We start from the raw sequence: 20,548 nt of genomic DNA on the forward strand, positions 1-20,548 counted from the left end.
TCTGTACACTGCCTTGGAAATACTCCAAGACATACCGTAGAAAAGCAAATTATATAACTATGCACGGAGGATTGAATTAACAAATATTTATTGGATGTCAGTGTGCAGGCACTGTTCTAGATGCTGGGTAAACAGAATAAAACAGACAAAAAAAAAATCTCTGTCCTCATGGACCTTGTATTTGGATTGGGAGAGATAGAAATTAACATTATAAGGTCTGGCGTGGTGGCTCATGCCTGTAATCCCAGCACTTTGGGAGGCTGAGGTAGGTGGATCACTTGAGGTTGGGAGCTAAAGACCACCCTGGCCAACATGATGAAACCCCATCTCTACTAAAAATGTAAAAATTTGCCGGGCGTGGTGGCAGGTGCCTGTAATCCCAGCTACTTGGGAGGCTGAGGCAGGAAGATCACTTGAACCCAGGAGGCAGAGGTTGCAGTGAGCTGAGATTGCACCGCTGCACTCCAGCCTGGGTGACAAAGTGAGACTCTGTCAAAAAAAAAAAAAAAAGAAAGAAAGAAAAGAAGAAAGAAAGAAAGGAAGAAAGAAAGAAACTAACATTATACAAGTAATTTAGACTGGGTGTGGTGGCTCACACCTGTAATCCCAGCACTTTGGGAGGCTGAGGAGGACGGATCACTTGAGTTCAGGAGTTTGAGACCAGCCTGGCCAACATGGTGAAACCCTGTCTCTGCTAAAAATACAAAAATTAGCCTAGTGTGGTGGCATGCACCTATAGTCCCAGCTACTCCAGAGGCTGAGGCAGGAGAATTGCTTGAACCTGGGAGGTGAAAGTTGCAGTGAGCTGAGAGCCGAGATCATGTCACTGCACTCCAGCCTGGGCAACAGAGCGAGACTCCATCTCAAAAAAAAAAAAAAAAAAAGAAAGTAATTTAGAATATTAGAAGATGATAAGTGCTATGTTAGAAAAAAAATCAGAGGAAGTAAGAGACGAGAGACAAGAGCTTGAGAGCTACCCAGTGGTCAGGGTAGACCCCATAGACAAGACGATTGCATTTGTGAGGAGGTGAAGGAGATGTGGATGGGGAGGTGCAGGTGTGCCAGGCAGCCCCTAAGCTGCCTCCTGATTGCCCCTGCCTCATAGTGTTCATGCTTTTATGTAACTCCCTCCCTTGGAGAGGACTGGACGTAGTGATTCTCTTCTAATGAACAGAAAACATCAAAAGCGATAAGATGTCCCATTGCCTCGTGTCTGGGGCATCTTTTCTCGCTTTCTTGTTTGCATTGAAGGAAGCCAGTCACCATGTGGAGAGGCCCATATGGCAGAGAACTGATGTCTCTGGTCAATGGCCATGTGGACGAGCTTGGAAGTGGATCCTCTTCCAGTTGGGTTTTCAGATGAGACAACAGCCCCAGCTCTCAGCTTGACTGAAACCTCATGAGAGTCAGATGCACCCAGCTAAGCTCCATCCAGATTTCTGACCAGCAGAAACTCTGAGAAAATAAGTATTGGTTGTTTTACACCACTGTGGCCTGGGGTCATTTGTTATGTAGCAATAGACTCTAACGCAGTGTGTGTGAGTATCCGTGCAGCAAAGGCACACAAAAAGAGGACATTTTTAGAAGTAAGAAGACCCATAGCACATTTTTAGAAGTCTGAGGATGAAAGTGGAAAGAGAATATAAAGAAAGCCTTTAATATTTTTAATATATATCTAACTTCAGTCTTGCTTGGATCTTTGACAGTAAGAACAGTGAGAATGTATTTATGTATTGTGCTCTTTATAATTCTAAAAATAAAAGTTGAAGTTACGACAAGCGGCCTAGCTGTTAAAAATAGTAAAGGACTGACATTTTCAGAAATGTTGAAAATTAAAAATTATTCTGCATGTTTTTAGTGTTTTTAAGTATCCAAAATACATTTTTTTTTAAACAAGGAAAGGAAGGAAGGAGGGAGACAGGCAGGCCTTTCTTTCATCTTTATGGCTCTGCACAGCCACCCCAAGGTATGTGGCTAAGATCACTCCATTTTTATTTTTTATTACTGTCCTCAGAAGGGAAGAGGGCAGTTGGGGTTAAAAGCCAAGGGCACTAAGCCAGGGTGACCTGCTTGCAATCTCCCAGCTAGGCAGTACCCAAACCAGGACAGCTCCTCCAAATCCTAGCCTGTGATCTCTTCAGGCCACCACTCCTGTTTACTACTTACTGGAGAAGAGGGGACACCCTGTCCCCTTGGCCCCTGAAAACAGCCGCAGATCAGAGCAGTTATTAAGATGTGTGTCAGAGAGAGGCAGGAGTGAGGAAGAAGATTCTTTAGGAATCTCCAGGCCAGGTCTTCGTGGAGTACACCTTCCTCCCTGTGCCTCGTCCCCTGTCCTGGAGGACAGCAGGTGCAGAGCATTCACCCCAGATGGGGATGAGAAAAAGCAGGGCTTCCGCTTCCACAGGCCCCCGCAGGCCCAACTGCAGGCTCCGTCAGGAGGTCTGGCTTTCCTGTGAAGTTGCCCCTTGGTGCCCTATGACTTCAGAGCAGCTGTGCTGAGACATGAGTGTGGGGGATGGGACGGGGGCAGGTGAGAACTGGATCTTCTCTAGAGAAGGAAACTGCAATCAAAGGGTATTGGGCGTCTCTGCCTCCAGGGGGCACTGACTCCATGCGTCAATGGGAAAATAAAACAGGTGGAAAAGGGCCCCAGAGAGGCCCATGGTGCCAGTGAACCTGAGATTGGAGAAGGCAGCACTGTTCCAACAAAGTGCAGAATGAAAAGGCTCCAAACGCCCGAGACTAGCGATGCTGCTCCTGGAACCTGGGAAGCTGATTTCTGGACTGCTTAATAGTGGTTGAGGGGCTCGGACAGACCCACGAATGAGTCTGGAGAGACTCAGATGCAGCAGGCACTTGAGTCACAAAATGAAAGAAAGAAATGAACTATTTTGCCTGCTCACTTTGTGCCAGCGTTTTTCTGCCCTCGGTTAAGGATCTCAGTTACCCAATGAGCGTGTGAGCATCCTGCAAGGGTCTGGCCCCCCTGTGGCTGTGGGCTGGAAAAGGACAAGGGCTGAGTGCCCCACAGTTCCTGGTTGTATGCCTTGCATGCACTCACTCTCTCCAGATTTCCATTTCCTTGTCATAAAAGCAGACATAATTATGCTCCCTCTACCTGGCTGACAAAGGGACAGTCCCCGGAAGGGTACACACACAATGCTTGAACCTGTGTGGCTCAGACAATTTTAGACTGGAGAAAGAGTGACCAGGACAGTCTCATAGATCCTTCCTCGTAGACCCAAGCTCTGAAGAAACCTGTTTTGCTGAAAATACTGGAATCTATTTCCGGGAATGGGAATGGGAATGGCAAAAAAGCTGAAGCCATAGGGCAGCAGGCCAAATAGATGATCTCCATCCAGGACCAGGGGACCAGGGCTCCAGCCCAGGAGGCCCTGCTAGCATGGTCCAGCAAGAGAGAAAGCCTGGCTGAGTCTTCCTAAGCAGGAAAGGGTGGCATAGAGCACCTGCCAAAGCCAGGAACAGGGCCAGGCTGCATGGGTGCAAGAGCCAGCTTCATAGGGACTTGCTCGGGGATGCTTGCAGGTCACTAAGTCTTGATTTCTTTTTCTTAGTAATCATAGTAGCAGAACCAGGCTTAGACCTGGGCACAAGCAGCCCCTGCCTTGGGCCCATGCTGGCCTCTTCTGGCCATGACCCCTCTCCACAGGGTAAGGAGTCTACAGGACCAAGAAGCCTTAAGGAGGAGAAAGGATCTAAAGAGATAAGTGGAAGCAGGCAATTTTCCAGGGCCATCCAGCTACTCTGTATGATACTATCATGGTAGATAACGAGCACTGTCCATTTGTCCAAATCCACAGAATGCTCAACACCATGAGTGGATCTCAAGGTAAACCACAGACTGTGAGTGATAATGATGTGCAGTGCAGGTTCCGTGGCTGTGCACGTGTGCTGCTGTGGTGGGGATGCTGGTGGGGGGAGGCCGTGTGTGTTGGGGGGCACATAATACAGGGACTGTCTGTACTTTCTGCTCAATTTTGCTGTGAACCTAAAAATGCTCTTAAAAAAAATAAGGTCTCTTAATTAAAGAGAGAGAAAGACAAAGAGAGAGGGAGAGGGAGAAGGAGAGGGTCACATAACAGCAGCAAGGGGAAAAAAAGGCCAAGTAATAACATCAGAGCCACAGGAGAGTAAAAGTCTGCACACTTTGGCTGGGGAGCTTCAGGTCTCAGCCTTCGTCTTCCAGCCCTCATGCGGCCTGATTCCCTCCGGGTTCCTGGGCTCCCATGGACAGATACCCTTGCTCCAGGCATCCTAATTCTGCCCCTTCCTTCCTTGAGCAGGGGCAAGAGCATTTCCTGCCCAATAAGAGCTGAATACACTGTCCCTGCCCCTCCTTCTTCCAGGGTCATTGGGGACCCACAGCCCTCACAGTGATGTCTGGGTGTCTGGGCTGCTTTCTTAAAATATCAATATTTATGATGATAGTATCTTCATTTAGGTTCACTAGATAGATCAATAATTAATATATTTACAAAAAAGACAGACATCAGCTCATCAGGGTTCCCTCCAAAGCAGGCCCTGCTTCCCGGCAACCACACTAATCTTCCCAAAAGCACATCACTCCTCTGCTAGACACTCGAGACTCCTGCTCCCCTCCCTTCTTCCTCTTCTGCTCTCTTCATCTCACCTACAGGATTCCAGGCAGGCCCCATTTTGTTCAGGGTCACACACTAGAAAGAATACTCCAATGGGGAAGTGGAATGGCTCCGCCCCCACCTCCAGGGGTGCCGGGAAGCTCACAGGATGCTGGGCGTGTCCACAGTCAGCACCTCCTCATGTCCAGTGGCTGGATTGTGTTCTGTCCCCACAATTGCTATTTCCAGCCCTCACCACCCTCCTCGTGCCTCTCACACCCCCACTTCTCCCTCCTACTTCAAAAAAGATTTCCTCTTTCAGAAAATAAGGGGAATCTCCTTGCAATGCCCTCAACAGATTCAAAACTTAAATGATGACTTTGTCCACTCACCTCCTCCTGGATTTCTGTCCCTGACACCCGAGATGCATCTGCGCCCAGGCCTGGTAGCCAGGCTTGCCCTCCATCTGGGGAAGGCGGTGTCCATCATTCTCCCCAAGGCCCATCCCCGCTCGCCTCCCCTTCCCTGCTGTATCAACAGTCAGTCCCCTCTCCCTTCTGCCTCATCCATCTCTCCTTTGCCACTGTCTTTTTCCTGACTAAAACATTCTGAAAAAACATCTCCCTCTATTAGCACTTTAGCCTACAGCACTTGGGCTCCATCCCACTGTCCCACTAAGACAGCTCCTGCTGAGGTTCCTAGTGACCTCCTTGTTGTTAAATCCAACCCCATGTTTCGTGTCTTATCTTAAATAACCTGTTGGAAAGCATTTGGCACCACTTCTTTTTAAAATTGTTAAAAATTCTCTACTCTTTTGGCTTCCATGGTGCCATTCTTTGCTACTTTTCCTCCTACCTGTGAGTGCTTCCCTCTCACTGCCTTGGCAGGCCCACTCTTGGATGTTGGTACCCACCCTCATGGTGTTATCTTTGACTTTTTTCTCTTCATACTCAATGTACTTACCCTGGAGAATGACATTGACTTTATAGCTTTAATTGCTTAGATCCTGACAAAACCCACATCTAAATGCTCAGTCTAGACCTGTTCCCCAAGTGTCAATGAGAATGTCCAACAGGTGGACAGCTTCGTGTCAATTTGCCACGGGCACCTCGAGTTAAGGTGTCCCCAACTCAGGCTCCATTTCTACTTCCAACCTTATCCTCCCTCTTGTATCCCCATCTCAGTGAATGCTATCACTGCCCTCCCAGCTGCTTCTGGTCACTACATCCAATAAAGCATTCCTCCTTGATATATTAAAGTCATTCTCCTCTTTATTCCCACTGCAGTCCTGATCTTATTTCCAATTCTCATAGTTTCTCATTGGGATCCCTTCAATGACCAATTTGTTATGTCCTAGGTTTATTTTCTTATACTTTACTTATATTCTTCTAATTTTTCTACAATGGGAATTTATTAATAATACATTCCACACAAACAGTAAAACACTATTTTAAAATATTGTCCATGCAATATCCCTGCCTAGTAGTTCATGGTTGCCCAACTGTGCAAGCAGGCTGGACCAGCTTATAAAACTGGACACACTTCTCAGGCCACCAGAATACATTTCCACCTCCCTGTGTTATATGCTACTCCCCGTGCCACTTAGCATCATCATCTGAGCGCGCTGTTTGCGGGTGGCACGGCAGGAAACAGGAAGGAACTGAGGACGCAAGAGTCAAGGTTCAAATCCTACTTCTGCTAATAAATTGTGTGATGTGAGCAAGTTGCTTAGTCTCTGAGCCTCCGTTTCCTCACCAGGGCCGTGGGAATAATATCCCCTATGTCCCAAGCTGGTGACGAGTCAGCAAGCTACCTTATGTGACAAGGTTCTGGCATGGCTCTTTCAAAGAGTAAGCACTGAGCCACGGACCATGCAAGAGAAACCTCTCACTTCCTTCATGGCCTAACTCCAAAAATATTACTTTTCTTCTGCTCTAATGTATCTTTCCTTAAATTATTATGCTTTTGTAGACTCATTTTGTCTCCCCAGATTGTGAGTGATCTTAAGGCGTGGAGTCCGCCCTCCTCCTTCCTCGATGTTTCCCTCCACCCAGTCCTGGATGGTCTCTGCCCAGAGACTGCCTACCAAATGCACAGAGTTACTAATGCAGGATTAACAAAGGCTTGCGCTCAGTTCTTGGCCAAATCTGGAATCAGACAAGGGTTTTTTATAAAGCAGGGATGGGGGCAGGCAGCAAGGAAAGGGACATGCAGGGGCTGAGGGCAGGGCAGGGAGCAACTTACCTTTACACTGCAAACCCTGCCGCAAGAGTCCCCAGAGCAGGGACCCACAGTGATCGCAGAAGGTGGGCACCTTGTAGTTGTGGATACCGAACTTGTGGGGCATGTTGACGCTGAACCGCTGGGAGCCCACCTGCAGGGATGGCAAGATACAGGTTCACCACCAAGCTCCTCAGCGCCCCAGAAGACTTGTCAACGGAATTCTCACAGAACTTTTTCCAAGAGAGCTTGTGTCATTGTAGGTGGCAGGCCCTAGCTTGGCTCTAAAAGCTGCCCTGAGGTGAAAAGAGCTTCCATCCTGCCCTGGCCTTGGCTCCTGATGCTCTTAACTCACTGTTGGCTGCTCCATTTGACTGTGCAAGGCCAGGCCTGCTCCCCAACATGGTCCTCTCCAGGACTTCAGGACTTTAAGCAATCATAGTACAGTGTCCTCAATGTGTACCTCAGGCCGGGTGCAGTGGATCATATCTGTAATCCCAGCACTTTGGGAGGCTGAGGTAGGCGGACCACCTGAGGTCAGGAGTTCGAGACCAGCCTGGCCAACATGGTGAAACCCTGTCTCTACTAAAAACACAAAAATTAGCCGGGCATGGTGGTGCGAGCCTGTAATCCCAGCTACTCGGAAGGCTGAGGCAGGAGAATTGCTTGAACCCAGGAGGCAGAGGTTGCAGTGAGCCAAGATCATCCCACTGCACCCCAGCCTGGGTGACAGAGCAAGACTCTGTCTCAAAAAAAAAAAAAGAAAAAAAAAAAATTGTACCTTCAATACTGCTGTGTGCCTGGAAGCCCCACCTAGGCAAAAAGTCTCTAGGAAGCTCAGTGGTGGACACGGGATTCTGTGCAGCAGCGTGTAAACTCTGCACAATGTTGTGGAAACTGTGGATCGGTCAGAACGGACAACAAATAGGAGGAAGATGGCTAATACAGAATGGTGAGCACTAAGAATGCTAAGGTCTCAGCCCTGACCACACACCAGGCACCATTATCTCAGTTAAACCTCACCACCACCCTACAGGGCAGTCCATGGTTACCCCAACTTCACAGATGAGGAAATGAAGGCACAGCATGATCATCCCTGTCCCACCCAGTGTCACAGGATGGCAGGGTCAATGAGACCTCAGGGGTGGAAGAGGCTAGAAGCATAACACATTTCATGGAAGCAAGGGTCTGCTGGGCTACCTTTCTGAGTCATCTCTGCCCCTCCACAGCGCTACCCTCCATCTATGTCTTTAGTGGAGCAGCTGCACCCCCAGCCCCTCTCAGTATCGGCAGGAGACCATCACTCAGGACATCCATGGGCTGGGGAGGAGATCACTCTTGCTACCCCGGGGATTAGGAAGTGGCTGGCATGCGGCAAAGCTGGGCCTCAGCTCCGTGGCTGACTGATAAGTAACAGGCCCCCGTGGGGGACTAATGAGGGGTAAAATGAGAGCTGGAAAGGGAGCTCAACTTGAACGCAAGCATGAAGACAAGTTCCCTAGCACCCAGTTCCAAGGAATGGCTGATCCTTCCATTGGACCAAGATTTCACTGATCCCTACTGAAATGGATGGTCTACCACTTGAGGTCTTGCCTGGGAACAAGAATGTCAGCTCTACTGAAAACAACTATACTCACCCATTCTTAGATGCCTAGCTTAGGTGTGCCTGTTTGTGAATGTAGACATTGTTGACTGCCATGGTCTCCCTCACTGCTAAGGAAGTATGAGATCACTGTGCCCACTCTATTCCTACACAAACCCTGAAGGCATGGTGGACCTATACTGAGAATAGAGTCTTGGTCTCTCAGGAATCACCTCATAGGGGTATGAATGACAGACTAAGGTGAAAAAGTGGGGAAGTTGTCCCAGGTGACCAAGAAATCCAGTGTGGGGGTGGAAAGAGCTACATGACCCTCAGTTGGGACCACTGAAAACTCTAAGGTATCAGAGAACAGAGGGAGGAGGATGAAGGAGTCCACACAAAAGCATGCCACAGCATCAGACAGACCAAGAGACCAACACAAAGACGGCATGCGTGCAGGGGGACATGTCACATGTGCGCTTGCTGAGGAGGACACAGATACAATGGGGTGAGTGAGAGTCACAGAGAGAACATGGAGAGGAAGACAATGGCAGAAAGAATTGTGAGATTAAAGAAAAAAAAACGTGACAGCAGTGGAGATGGAACATTGTTTGGTTACCACACCTGGAAGTGCAGGCAGGGTGTGAGTCCACCGCATGCTAAGACACACAGACATGAGATGGGGGGGACCGGCCGAGTGTTCACGGTGCAGGACACCCAAGAAGTCCATCACCAGAGCACCTTTTAATAGGAAGGAGGGCATTGAAAGCATGGTGTTTAGGGCTACACGTGTTTGTGGTGTGTATGTGTGTATGATGTGTGTATGCACAGGCATCACACTAAAGGTGGTTACACAAAAGAACGAACTCAAAGTTTGGTCCCCAGCAGTTCAGTAACCCAGCAGAGGGCAAGCCCATAACCCTGAGGGGCAGATACACTGACACTAAGGGAGACTGGCCTCTGGAAGCACAAGATGGTGGCGGGGAGAGCCAGGACTGGGAGTCAACTCCACCAAGCTAAGAAACCCAGAGCCTCCCTCTCTCAGTCCCTGGCAATTTGTCCCTTGGTGATACATGTCAAGTTTGGGAACACACTTCACTGGAGACTTCTTCTCACTGCTCAATATGCCAGGAAAGACAGTCAGAAGAACTGGGTCACAGATCAAGCTGGGTTCTGAACATTTCAAACTCAACCCTTTAACCTGCATGGCATGGACTCTTATGGGACTTTTCCCTCCAAAAAAGTGCAGAAGAACTTTAGAGTCCTGCAGAGGCAGACACCAGCAGGTGATGAGACTGAGATCCTTGAGGGAGGGACTAGTGTACTCCTCTTTGTTTCCATGGGACACAGCATAACGCCCGTCACACAGGACATACCCAACAAATGTTCAATGGAATGTCCACAGGAAGGAAATAAGGCAGACAGCAAGCAAGCCGTCTCTTTCTTTCATTTCCTCGTGAAAGCAACAATGATGTACTGGGGTCATGATCCTAGACCAGGAATCGGGAGGTGCAGGTGCTGGCTTGCAGTCTTAACCACAAGAGAGCCCCTGCAAACAATGTTGGTGCTCTGGGCTCAGACTAACCTTCACAGACACAGAAGGCTCAGTCTAAGCCTTGTCCTTTGTTGCTTTCCAGAGACAGTATGAAAGCAGAAGGAGAGAGAAGATGGGAAATGCCTTAGATGCCAGGATGCTACTTGACTCAATTATTAAGAAGCAGGTAGAAGGTCTCTATAAGTCAGTCCTATTGGAAGTCAAATTGTAGACCAGCTGATTACAAACCTACCCAAGGCCTTTCTCTCTAACCCGCAATTCTAATAGCCTATGACTACACAGAATTTATTTCCCCCAGAATTAAGAGCATGCTCTTGAAATCAAGTGTTCTGATAATACCTACATCCATATTCACAACTGCCATCTTCCTCAAAAAGGTTTTTTAGGCCGGGCGCGGTGGCTCACGCCTGTAATCCCAGCACTTTGGGAGGCCGAGGCGGGCGGATCACGAGGTCAGCAGATCGAGACCATCCTGGCTAACACGGTGAAACCCCGTCTCTACCAAAAAATACAAAAAATTAGCCGGGCGTGGTGGCGGGCGCCTGTAGTCCCAGCTACGCGGGAGGCTGAGGCAGGAGAATGGCGTGAACCCGGGAGGAGGAGCTTGCAGTGAGCTGAGATCGCGCCACTGCACTCCAGCCTGGGGGACAGAGTGAGACTCCGTCTCAAAAAAAAAAAAAAAAAAAAAAAGGTTTTTTAATCTATCAGTGGGACTATCATTCTCGTAATTACTCAGTTAGGAGAACCTAGCTTCATTGTTGCATTTTCCTGCTTCCTTACCTCTACCAAACAAGGCAATCTGATGCTAGTTTCTAAGATTAAGAGACAACGTAGTGCAGTGGTCAAGGGCTCAGGCTTTAGAACAAACTGCCCGGGTTTGAATGTGGCTCTTAGCTGTGTGATTTTGGGCAGGTTAATTTCACTCTCTGTGCTTCTATTCTGTTGTAAAATGAAGATAATAACATCTACCTCATTAAGGTTTTTATGTGATTAAATAATATATGTTAAAGTGCTTCAATCAGGGCATGGTAAGTGCCCAGTGAATGTTGACTCTTTTTATTGCTGTGGTTATTGCCGCCTCCTAAGTATTCCTTGGGCTTGTTCATTCCACACCATTCCCCCATCAGCTCATTAAACAAGGTTCCTGCTTGTGTTTCTATTACTGTTTATTACCTGTGAGGAGCTAGTGACACATTGGTTAGCCATTTTAGTTCTGATGAGATGATGCAATAAAAGAATTCATATTTTACTTGTGGGCTTGAGTGCTGGGATCACACTGCACTTGGCATAACATCCAAGGGGACAGAACTGACTTGGACCTGTGCTCATCCTGCGGATGGTGTCTCATGCCAGAAGACCGTGGACAGCTCCCTTTGTTTTTTATCAACACAATGAAATGACAGGGTCTCAGGCAGAGAAGGTTTTCTTGGGAACCACAGAAGAGGCAGTGAAGGGAGGGGCTGGCGGTGAAGAAGCCCAGAATTTCCGTGTCACAAACACTTACCTGGTCGGGGGTCTCCTGCTTCTTTAACCCAGCACACTTTGTGATTATGAGCTCGTGGCACCGCTTGTGGACCACGCAGGTGCAGACTGCAAATAGCAAAGACAGGAAGGCTGAATGACACTCAGGAAAGGGAGTGTCCCTCCCAGGATCTATTCAGGGCTTGGTGGAGTGACAAGGGGAGCCAGGCCCCTTCTGCCACTGAGCCTTAATTTAACACCCTCCCTAAAGTCTTTTATGCAGCTATTTCAAAACACTGTGCTATCAGAGCCATCAGTTTCCTAAATGCTCCAGAGAGCAAGGTAACATTTATATTCAAAGGACATCAGCAGTTTTCTTCAGTTCAGGGAGTACTGATCAATTTTCTCACTTCAATATGCCAAGGTCAAGGAAAAACTTCCTTCCAGCCCTCCCATGGAGCACTGCCTATTAAAGGTGTTGTAGTGGCCTCGCACCCCACTCGGGACCATGCAGGGTGGCTGATGTGATAGGGGGAACTGCAGCAGGCGGTGCAGAGGTTCTGAGGCTTTTTTATCTGGTTGTGTCCTGACATACCAAACTTCAAAATTCCCATCGACTTTAATACTTCCACAAGAAGTGGCCTATATCTGTGTTGTTAGTGTCATGGAGCAAAGCGGGCAGTAGGTGGCTGAAAAGGTAAGTAACTGTTTGTGTGCATGTTACCCCAAAGAACAGCAACTTCCACCAGACACTACCCCATGGGTGAGACCCAACAGTGCTTGGCGAGGAGATAGAAAAACTTTCCTGCTCTAACCTCAGCAAAACCACCGCATGACCATGCCACATTTCCACCCTCCAATTTTGTACAACTTAAACTTGCATTTGTAGTCAATTAACTGGAAAGGAATAATCTTCAATACCTTCAAGTGAGCTTTACATTTTTAAGAGCTAATGATCACACAGCCAAGCCCAAAAAAAAGGGATTAGACAAGGACCTTTCAGTGTTACCAAGTACAACGAGCAGGCGAGGAAGCTTCTTTAGGGAGGGAGACAGGGAGGGATCTGGCAGAATACACAGACCCAGTTCAGGACAAAGTGAGACTTTCAAAGAGCCTCCAACTGAAGCAGTATGTCTCATTCAGAAAGATGAAAGTGCCACCTGCTCCAGCTGAGACACAAAGGCTGGGTGGATTGGGGACCTGCTGAGATCACAAGGACGCCTGGAGACAGGTGGCACCTGCAAGATGCCTCCCATATATATTCCCATATATGCAGAAGTAATGGTCAAGTGGGAACAAAGAAAGCATGCAAGCTGTGGAGAGCCTCCAAATGTCATCAGACTGAGCACCTGCCTCCTGTGGGTGCCAGTGATCTGGATCTAACCATGGGCCTCTGAAGATTTAATTCATAAATGCCTCTTACCTTGACACTGGTATCCCTGCTTTCCTATGACACCCCTGAAAAGAAGAATAAAATTTTTTTTAAAAAAGTGAAATCTTACCAGGTCAAAAAACAAACAGAAAAACCACCCAATTTGGGCCACCACCCGCATTGCAGCAAGTACATGAAGTATGCAGAATATTGTAATTTCTCTCTCACTTGCAAGGTGCCTTAAATGTCTCCTTCCAGAAGCCCACAGAGGGCAGTCCCAGTGCTTGGGGAGGTGCAAGGTTTGGTCAGCGTCAGAGCTTGATTTCCTATACAGAGAGCCATTCCTGTGTGGTCAGCAATGTTCTGGAAAGCCACAAATGACCCTGCTTGCTCCTGGTAGGCACTGAGCAGTGAAGCATACCTTTCCTTGTGGATAGAACGTACATACCTCTTCTCCCAGCACCAGGACACGCTCTGTGGGCCCTCTAACTGTGGAAGAGGGCTGCAGCTGGCAGGTATATTTCCCTGGGCAGTCCAAAGACCACCAATAGTTCTAAGCCAGTCTGTGCCCCGAACCAGAGGTTCAAGAGGTTGTCTAGGTGAAGGCCAACATTAGAGGTTCCTCCCATGGCCAGAGTGGTGTTCCCAGGGCAAGACAGAAAGTCAGCATGGACACAGAACTATCACACAAACCCGGCCTTACCCCTGTCCTTAGTGTACTAACTACAGCTGGTCAGGGAGCTCCCTGAAGTTCCCAGCCCAGTAGGAACTAGAAGCTATTCAGGCTCCACCCCAGGGAACCTAGAGCTCACTGGCCTTCGCCCATGGGCTTAGAGGAGACCTGGATCTGTAAGACCGACCACTCAGTTCATGACCAAATATAGCAAGTGAAGGTCAGACAGCTGGGTCTGCCCTGGTAATTGGAAGTATCTGTGGCTGGAATGGGGCATTATTTCTGCCTCAGCTGGGCTGGGCTTGCTCTGAGCTATATCATCTCAGATGTCTACGCCAACCTGGATGACTGGCTTTGTGACATCATGAGGATAAGACAAGTGACTCCTGGACACCTGGAATCCAAGGGGTCCTCAGAGCCCAGTGCAGATGCCCCTGGCTGGGTTCATACTGCATCCTGGCCTCACTCACGCTCCCCAGTTGGATCCAAGGGTTCATGAAGGCAACCTCTACATCAGCTTCAAAGAGCTCAGACAGCTTGCTAGAAAGGCTGGTGGGATGTCAGGAAAAGTATCAGCATTAAAAGTCAGACTACTACGGGTAGAATCATACTTCTGACACTTCCTAGCTAGAGGACATCAGGCCAGTCTCATTTTCATTTCTGAGCCTTGGTATTGTTAGTGGAATGGGGCTGGCCTTCGATCATCTTTATCCCAGCCTGTCTCCTCCTTCCAGATTTTTTTTTTTTTTAAGACAGAGTCTCACTCTTTCACACCCAGGTTGGAGTACAGTGTAGCGATCTCGGCTCACTGCAGCCTCCACCTCCAGGGTTAAAGTGATTCTCATGTTTCAGCCTCCCAAGTAGCTGGGATTACAGGCGCACGCCACCATGGCCAGCTAATTTTTGTATTTTTAGTAGACACAGGGTTTCACCATGTTGACCAGGCTGGTTTCAAACTCCTGACCTCAAGCAATCTGCGTGCCTCGGCCTCCCAAAGTGCTGGGATTATAGACATGACCCACTGCACTTGCGCCTGGCCTCCTTCCCGATTTTCTAACAAATCCTAGACATCAGATAATTTCACTTGTAAATAATTCAGTGGATTATTTTTCAGTGGATTATTATTCGGTGGAATCCTCACCCTGAGGTGTGTCTGTAAAAGATAAGGATTCTTTTTAAAAACACACAATCAGCTGGGTACAATGGCTCACATCTATAATCCCAGCACTTTGGGAGGCAGAGGTGGGTGGATCACTTGAGGCCAGGAGTTCTAGATCAGCCTGGCCAACATGGCGAAACCCTATCTCTATTAAAAATACAAAAATTAGCCAGGCATGGTCATGTGCTCCTGTAATCCCAGCTATGTGGGAGGCTGAGGCATGAGAATCACTTGAACCTGGGAGACAGAGGTTGCATTGAGTGGAGATCATGCCACTGCACTCCAGCCTGGGCAACAGAGCTAGACTCTGTCTCAAAACAAGACACACACACACACACACACAGTCACAATATCCTTGTTGGTTATTAAAATCTTAACTCTTTTGATAAAATTCTAGGTATAAAGTTGCCAGAAACCATCGCTTCTTTCCATGTATTTCCCCCCATGTACCAAACACACACTTAGCCTTCCATAATAGTCCCCTGCATTCAGATAAGGAAGAAATGAGGCACACCAGCATTCCTTAAATGAGGTGCATAGTCTCCCCTACCCCATCCCCGACATCTTGCAACAGAGATGTTGTAATTAGAGGTTCCCAAGAGAAAGGCTTACCAGATGAAGTCTCTGCAATGGGAGCAGTAGGTGGGCTGCCGAAGATAGGTGGCCATGAACTTGTGGCCGTTGACCTGATGGACCCTGCGCCTGACGGCCCCCTGCCGCTTCCTCGGCCGCATGCGTTCCCTGAACACACGCTCTTCATTGTCTTTAGGGGCTGGGGAAGGACAAGAGCAGGGAAGAAAACAGAGTCTGGGTTAGTGCACCTTCAAAATGAGCTCCCTCTGGAGAGCTACTCCATCCCCGGGGGAGGTGGAGCTGAGGTGGGTGAGAGGTAGCCTTTGTGTGTGGAGGGACTCGGGGGTCTGAGGAGTCCCGCTGAGCAGCTGGAGTGAGCGAGCACATGTAGGGTGGAAAGGCCCAGAGTGTGCCTATTCCTGCTATATCCTCAGATTCCATCCAATCCAAATTCTGCTCCAGGGCTGGCTGCCCTTTCCTCCCCACACAGGCTACAGCTGGTTTCAAGGGCTTGGGGGTCAAAAGGCTCAAGGTTCGCATCTTAGTGCAACTCCTGAGCAGTGTGACCTTGGATAGGTGGTGTTTCCTCCCCCTGAGCATCTGAGCACATCTCCCTTTGTCAATGGCAATGGCAGTGGCAGCCACAGGGGGTGGCTGAGAGGACGCAATGAGATGAATCTCCACACCCTAAGCTTCCTGGCTCAAGAAGTAGCTGCCTAATAAATCTGACTTCTTCCTTCTTCCTCTTACCTAGACTAAGCCAACCGAGAGCATTTTCCCAGAGGTCAAAAGGAGAGGGAAATATGACACAGTGAAAGCAGTTTCTCGAAGGCTCAAGACCACCACCATAGGCTGTAAAGATCCCACTGGAGTCAAAAAGATCTTCCCTATACCTTCCTTCCCTCCACTTCTGAGACTGCCCCGCCAACTGAGAATGCCTTGCAAGGGGACTCACAGATGATCACAAAAATAATAAAGATAATTGTTATGGGCTACATATTTTTGCCCCCCCAAAATTAATATATTGAAGCCTTAACCCCCAAAGTGACACTACTTGGAGATGGGACCTTTGGGAGGTAATTAGGTTTAGATGAGGTCGTGAGGGTTGAGCCTCCACGATGGGATTAGTGTCCTTATAAGAGGAGGAAGAGACCTGAGTCAGTGAGCTCTCTGTCATGTGAGCAAAGGAAGAGGGCCCTCACCAGATCCCACCCATACTGGCTCCCTGATCTTGGATGTCCACCTTCCAAAACTGTGAGAAGTGAATGTCTGTTGGTTAAGACACCCAGTCTTTGGTATTTTGTTATTACAGCCTGAGCTGATTAAGACAAGGATGACCATGATAAATGTTTATTGTGGGCTTACTCTCTGGCAAGTGCTATGCTAAGTGTGTTATATCTTAGTGACACAATACATCTCACTGAACCCTCGAAACAACTCCACTTGAAGGGTACTGCTATTAGCCCCATTTTACAGGTAGGCAAAGCGAAGAATAGAGAGTTTAAGTAAACTACTCCTGTTAACACAGCTACTCAGCGGGGAAGCCCAGATTCTAACCCAGAGAGTGAGAAAGAGGCCATTGTTCCTCCACCCACATGCTGCTCTGAAGGACGGCCTGCACTCCTTACAGAAAGTCCCCAAGCTCTCATCTGAGTGGTTCTCATCACCGAAGAGTCCAGCTGCCTGTGGCTTCCCCAAGAACACAGTGGGCAGGCTTTGGGCTTCTTCCTAGGTTTCTGACACCTTCTAGAAGGTCTCCTAGAAGGTCCCCTGCACAGGTCAGCTTAAAATGCACTGGAAGGCTCTGTGCCCCCAAATATCTCCAGGCATCAGCGAGTGCCTGACATCTCACCATAACAGGGCCAGTCTTCAGGGGAAGAAGCATTGATCCCTCCTGGACCTCTCTGAATGTAAGGTTCCCTGAAGTGGAGGTCATATGTGTGACCTGAACAACAGATTAATCCAAGGGCATCTTGTTATCGGAGGGTAGGGTAGAGGGAAGGTAAAATTGAAGGAGGTAAAAGGTGAGAACAGAACCAAATGTGCAGCGTGTGCTTCCAAGGAAGCAGCAGCCTCTGAGGAAACAGGCAGCTGTTTATTGGAAATCTGCCCTCAGCGTTCCCAGACTGCATCTTCAACACAGGCTCAGATGACCCGGGTGGAGGTCTGCTTGTGGATCCCCTTGCTTCTTGACCCCTAGCCCACCTGGGTTTCAATTGGTGCTTATTGTTTCAAAAGGTCTCTGGCATCACCGACCTTCTGGGTACAGAAAGCTCACCACCTCCTACCCTGCTCCAACCTAGGGGTCTTGACCTGCTGACCAAATTCTCATGGGAGGACACAGGTCTGTTCTAGTATAGAGACAGCAACACACACAGCTGCAGAAGTATGGCAATCACCATTTGGTGCTGCCATCATAGGCAAGTTTTTGTTCCGCTTCATACTTTCACAATGTGTAGAATGTTCTACTATTTTTATAAGCAAGAACAAAAATATGACAACCAAAAACCAAATCTACTCAGTAGCCCTTACTTGCTACAAACTTACCTACAAAAATCCAATCCAGAAACATCATCCTGGGCATCATAGGACACAGGATGCAGGTTCTTTTTGTAAAAGAGCATCCTTAACTCCTTTCACAGGATTCACCACGGAATACATTTGAACAGTAAGCCCGTCTCCTAATGCATTTAAGATGCAATTTGATTTACAAATCCCTCAAATTGACTAGTTGTTTTCATCCTGGGAAACTATTTTCAGTTAAAATGGTGATGGGTCCAATCTAATTTTCTCAAAGGAACACTGTTATGATGGTGGTTACAGTCCTTCCTAAGAGCCTTATTTCCCAACTTTTTACAGAAATGACTAGCAATGAAACCGATCGTTCTAAACTGTGTTGACATCAATTCAATAGGGCAATATGGCAACCAATTAATTTGACTCTATTCATTTCAAAGCTGTCTCAGCAGGGTGCCCCGACACCTGGAGGGAAGCTGTTTAAAGTTGGCAGGGGTGTGGAGGGGGAGTCTCAGGCGCAGGCTAGGCAGACAGCCAAGGATAACTCCTGTAAGTCAGAGTTCTAAGTTCAACTTCCTCCAAGGTTTCTATTACTATTGCCCCAAAGGAGCATCTGCACTGCCTTTTAAGTCAGATTTGATGTCAGATATGGAAAAACAGAAGGTCACAGGAGGGAAAGAACATGGGTAAACTTCATGCTTCATGTGAGGCTTGTGTGCAAAGCTACAAAGCAGGTGACAGGAGAAAGGGGTTGGAGCCTGTGGCTGCTGATAACACCCCAATTCCACATTCCTCTGGGCAGGAAAGCCACGGGTCAGGCCAGAGTATCCTCGGCACTGTCACCCACAGGTGGAGAAGAAAGTGGCCTATAAAATGTGAAAAGGGGAGCTACTAGGTCCCTCAGTCCCCAAGAACCTCCCTACTGGGGCCTGGAGTCCACCACCAGAAACGGATCCCTTCAGCATTTCCCTCCACTATGAAAGGTCTCTTCCAAAATGTAGATCCCACATATGTATTAACTTAATTCTGGGCTCTCTATTTTGTTCCACTGGACTATATGTCTGTTTTTATGCCAGTACCACACTGTTTTAATTGCTGAATTTTTGTAATATATTTTGAAATCAGGAAATGTGATGCTTCCATCTTTGTTCTTTTAACTCAAAATTGCTTTGGCTGTTCAGTCTTTCATGGTTCCATATGACTTTTAGGATTGTTTTTTCTGTCTTTATTGAAAAATGCCTTTAAGAATTTGATAGGAACCATATTAAATTTGCAGTTCCTTTTAACAAAACATTAATTCTTGTATGGGCATTTTAACAAACATTAATTCTTCCAAGCCAAGAAGAGTCAACTGATCTTCAACAAGAGTGCCAAGAATATACAATGGAAAAAGGCTATTCTCTTCAATAAATGATGTTGGGAAAACTGGACATCCAATGCAAAAGAATGAAACTGGATCCTTAACTTTTACCATACACAAAAATCAACTAAACGTGGATTCAATACTTAAATGTAAACACTGAAACCATAAAGCTCCTAGAAGAAAACATAGGGGAAAACTTTCTTGACATTGGTCTTGGCAATGATTTCTTAGATATGACACCAAAAAGGCAACAAAAGCAAAAATAGACAAGTTGGACTACATCAAACTAAAAAGCTTCTGCACAGCAAAGGAAACAATCGACAGAATAAAAAGGCAACCTGAAGAATGGAAAAAAATCATTTGTAAACCGTATATTTGAGAAAGGGTTAATATCCAAAATACATAAGAAACTCCCACAATTCAATGGCAAAACCAAATAATCCAATTTAAAAACAGGCAAAAGAACTGAGTAGACTTTTCTCTAAAGACATACAAATGGCCAACAGGTATACAGGTATTTAATAAGATGTTCTACATCACTAATCATCAGGGAAATACAAATTGAAGCTACAATGAGATGTCACTTCACACCTGTTAAGATGGCTATGATAAAAAAAAGAATGATAAGTGTTAGCAAGGATGTGGAGAAGAGCGAATGCTTGGTCACTGTTCATGGGAATGTAAAATTGTACAGCCACTATAGGAAACAGTAGCGAGGTTCCTTAAGAAACGAAAAATAGAACTACCATTTGATTCAGCAATTTCACTTCTACACATCCAAAGGAATGAAAATAAGGACCTTGAAGAGTCCTCATGCATCTGCACTCCCACATTCACTGCAGCATCATTCACAATAGCCAAGACATGGAAGCAACCTAAATGTCCATCTATGGATGAATGGTTAAAAAAAATATGGTGTATTCATCACATACACACAAAAGAAAACACAAGGCGGAAAGGTATGTTCCAAATACTTAGAAAACATTAACATTGGTCATTCGTTGACACTGGTGGAATTACAGGTGATTTTTACTTTTCTCCTTGTGCTTCTTTGTATTTTCTAAAAAGAATCTCTACTGCTCTTTTTAAAAAGATGATACAACAAACATTGAAAAACCATAATTCAAAAGAGACTGTCTTCTCAAATGAATGACTTACACTAAGACTCAGTGTTCTACTGTCTTCAACCCTAGTTACACAGATGACTAAGTAAAAGCCAGAGAGAACCACTTGATACTTTTATGAAGTGTGAGGCTAAAGGAAAGCTGAAGCAGATTTCTATGTCCTTAGCATAGCTTTCTTCCTTGATGTAAATAAAATGCTTTGTTACAATTTCTAAAAAACGAAAAAAAAAAAGAAAATATGGTGTATTCATGCAATCGAATGTTAGCCACAGAAAAGAAGGAAATCCTGCCATTTGGGGTAACATGCATGGGAGGATATTGGCTAAGTGAAACAAGCCAATGGCAGGA

General features: G+C 47.0%; 1 protein-coding gene across 3 annotated transcripts in view; it reads right to left on the reverse strand.

The window, feature by feature from the left end:
• The window catches only part of PRKCE (protein kinase C epsilon), a 536,120-nt gene that overhangs the window by 196,927 nt on the left and 318,645 nt on the right, over window positions 1-20,548 (reverse strand). For all 3 annotated transcript variants that reach the window (XM_004029173.5, XM_063695905.1, XM_019021115.3), the window contains exons 3-6: window positions 15,236-15,395; window positions 12,843-12,877; window positions 11,463-11,548; window positions 6,846-6,975 (exon numbers count right to left, since the gene is read on the reverse strand). In XM_004029173.5, the coding sequence (XP_004029222.1) occupies window positions 6,846-6,975; window positions 11,463-11,548; window positions 12,843-12,877; window positions 15,236-15,395 (411 nt within the window). The remainder of the gene's footprint in view (window positions 1-6,845; window positions 6,976-11,462; window positions 11,549-12,842; window positions 12,878-15,235; window positions 15,396-20,548) is intronic.

The sequence above is a fragment of the Gorilla gorilla genome, chromosome 12, assembly GCF_029281585.2.
Source record: "Gorilla gorilla gorilla isolate KB3781 chromosome 12, NHGRI_mGorGor1-v2.1_pri, whole genome shotgun sequence".
Lineage (NCBI taxonomy): Eukaryota > Metazoa > Chordata > Mammalia > Primates > Hominidae > Gorilla > Gorilla gorilla.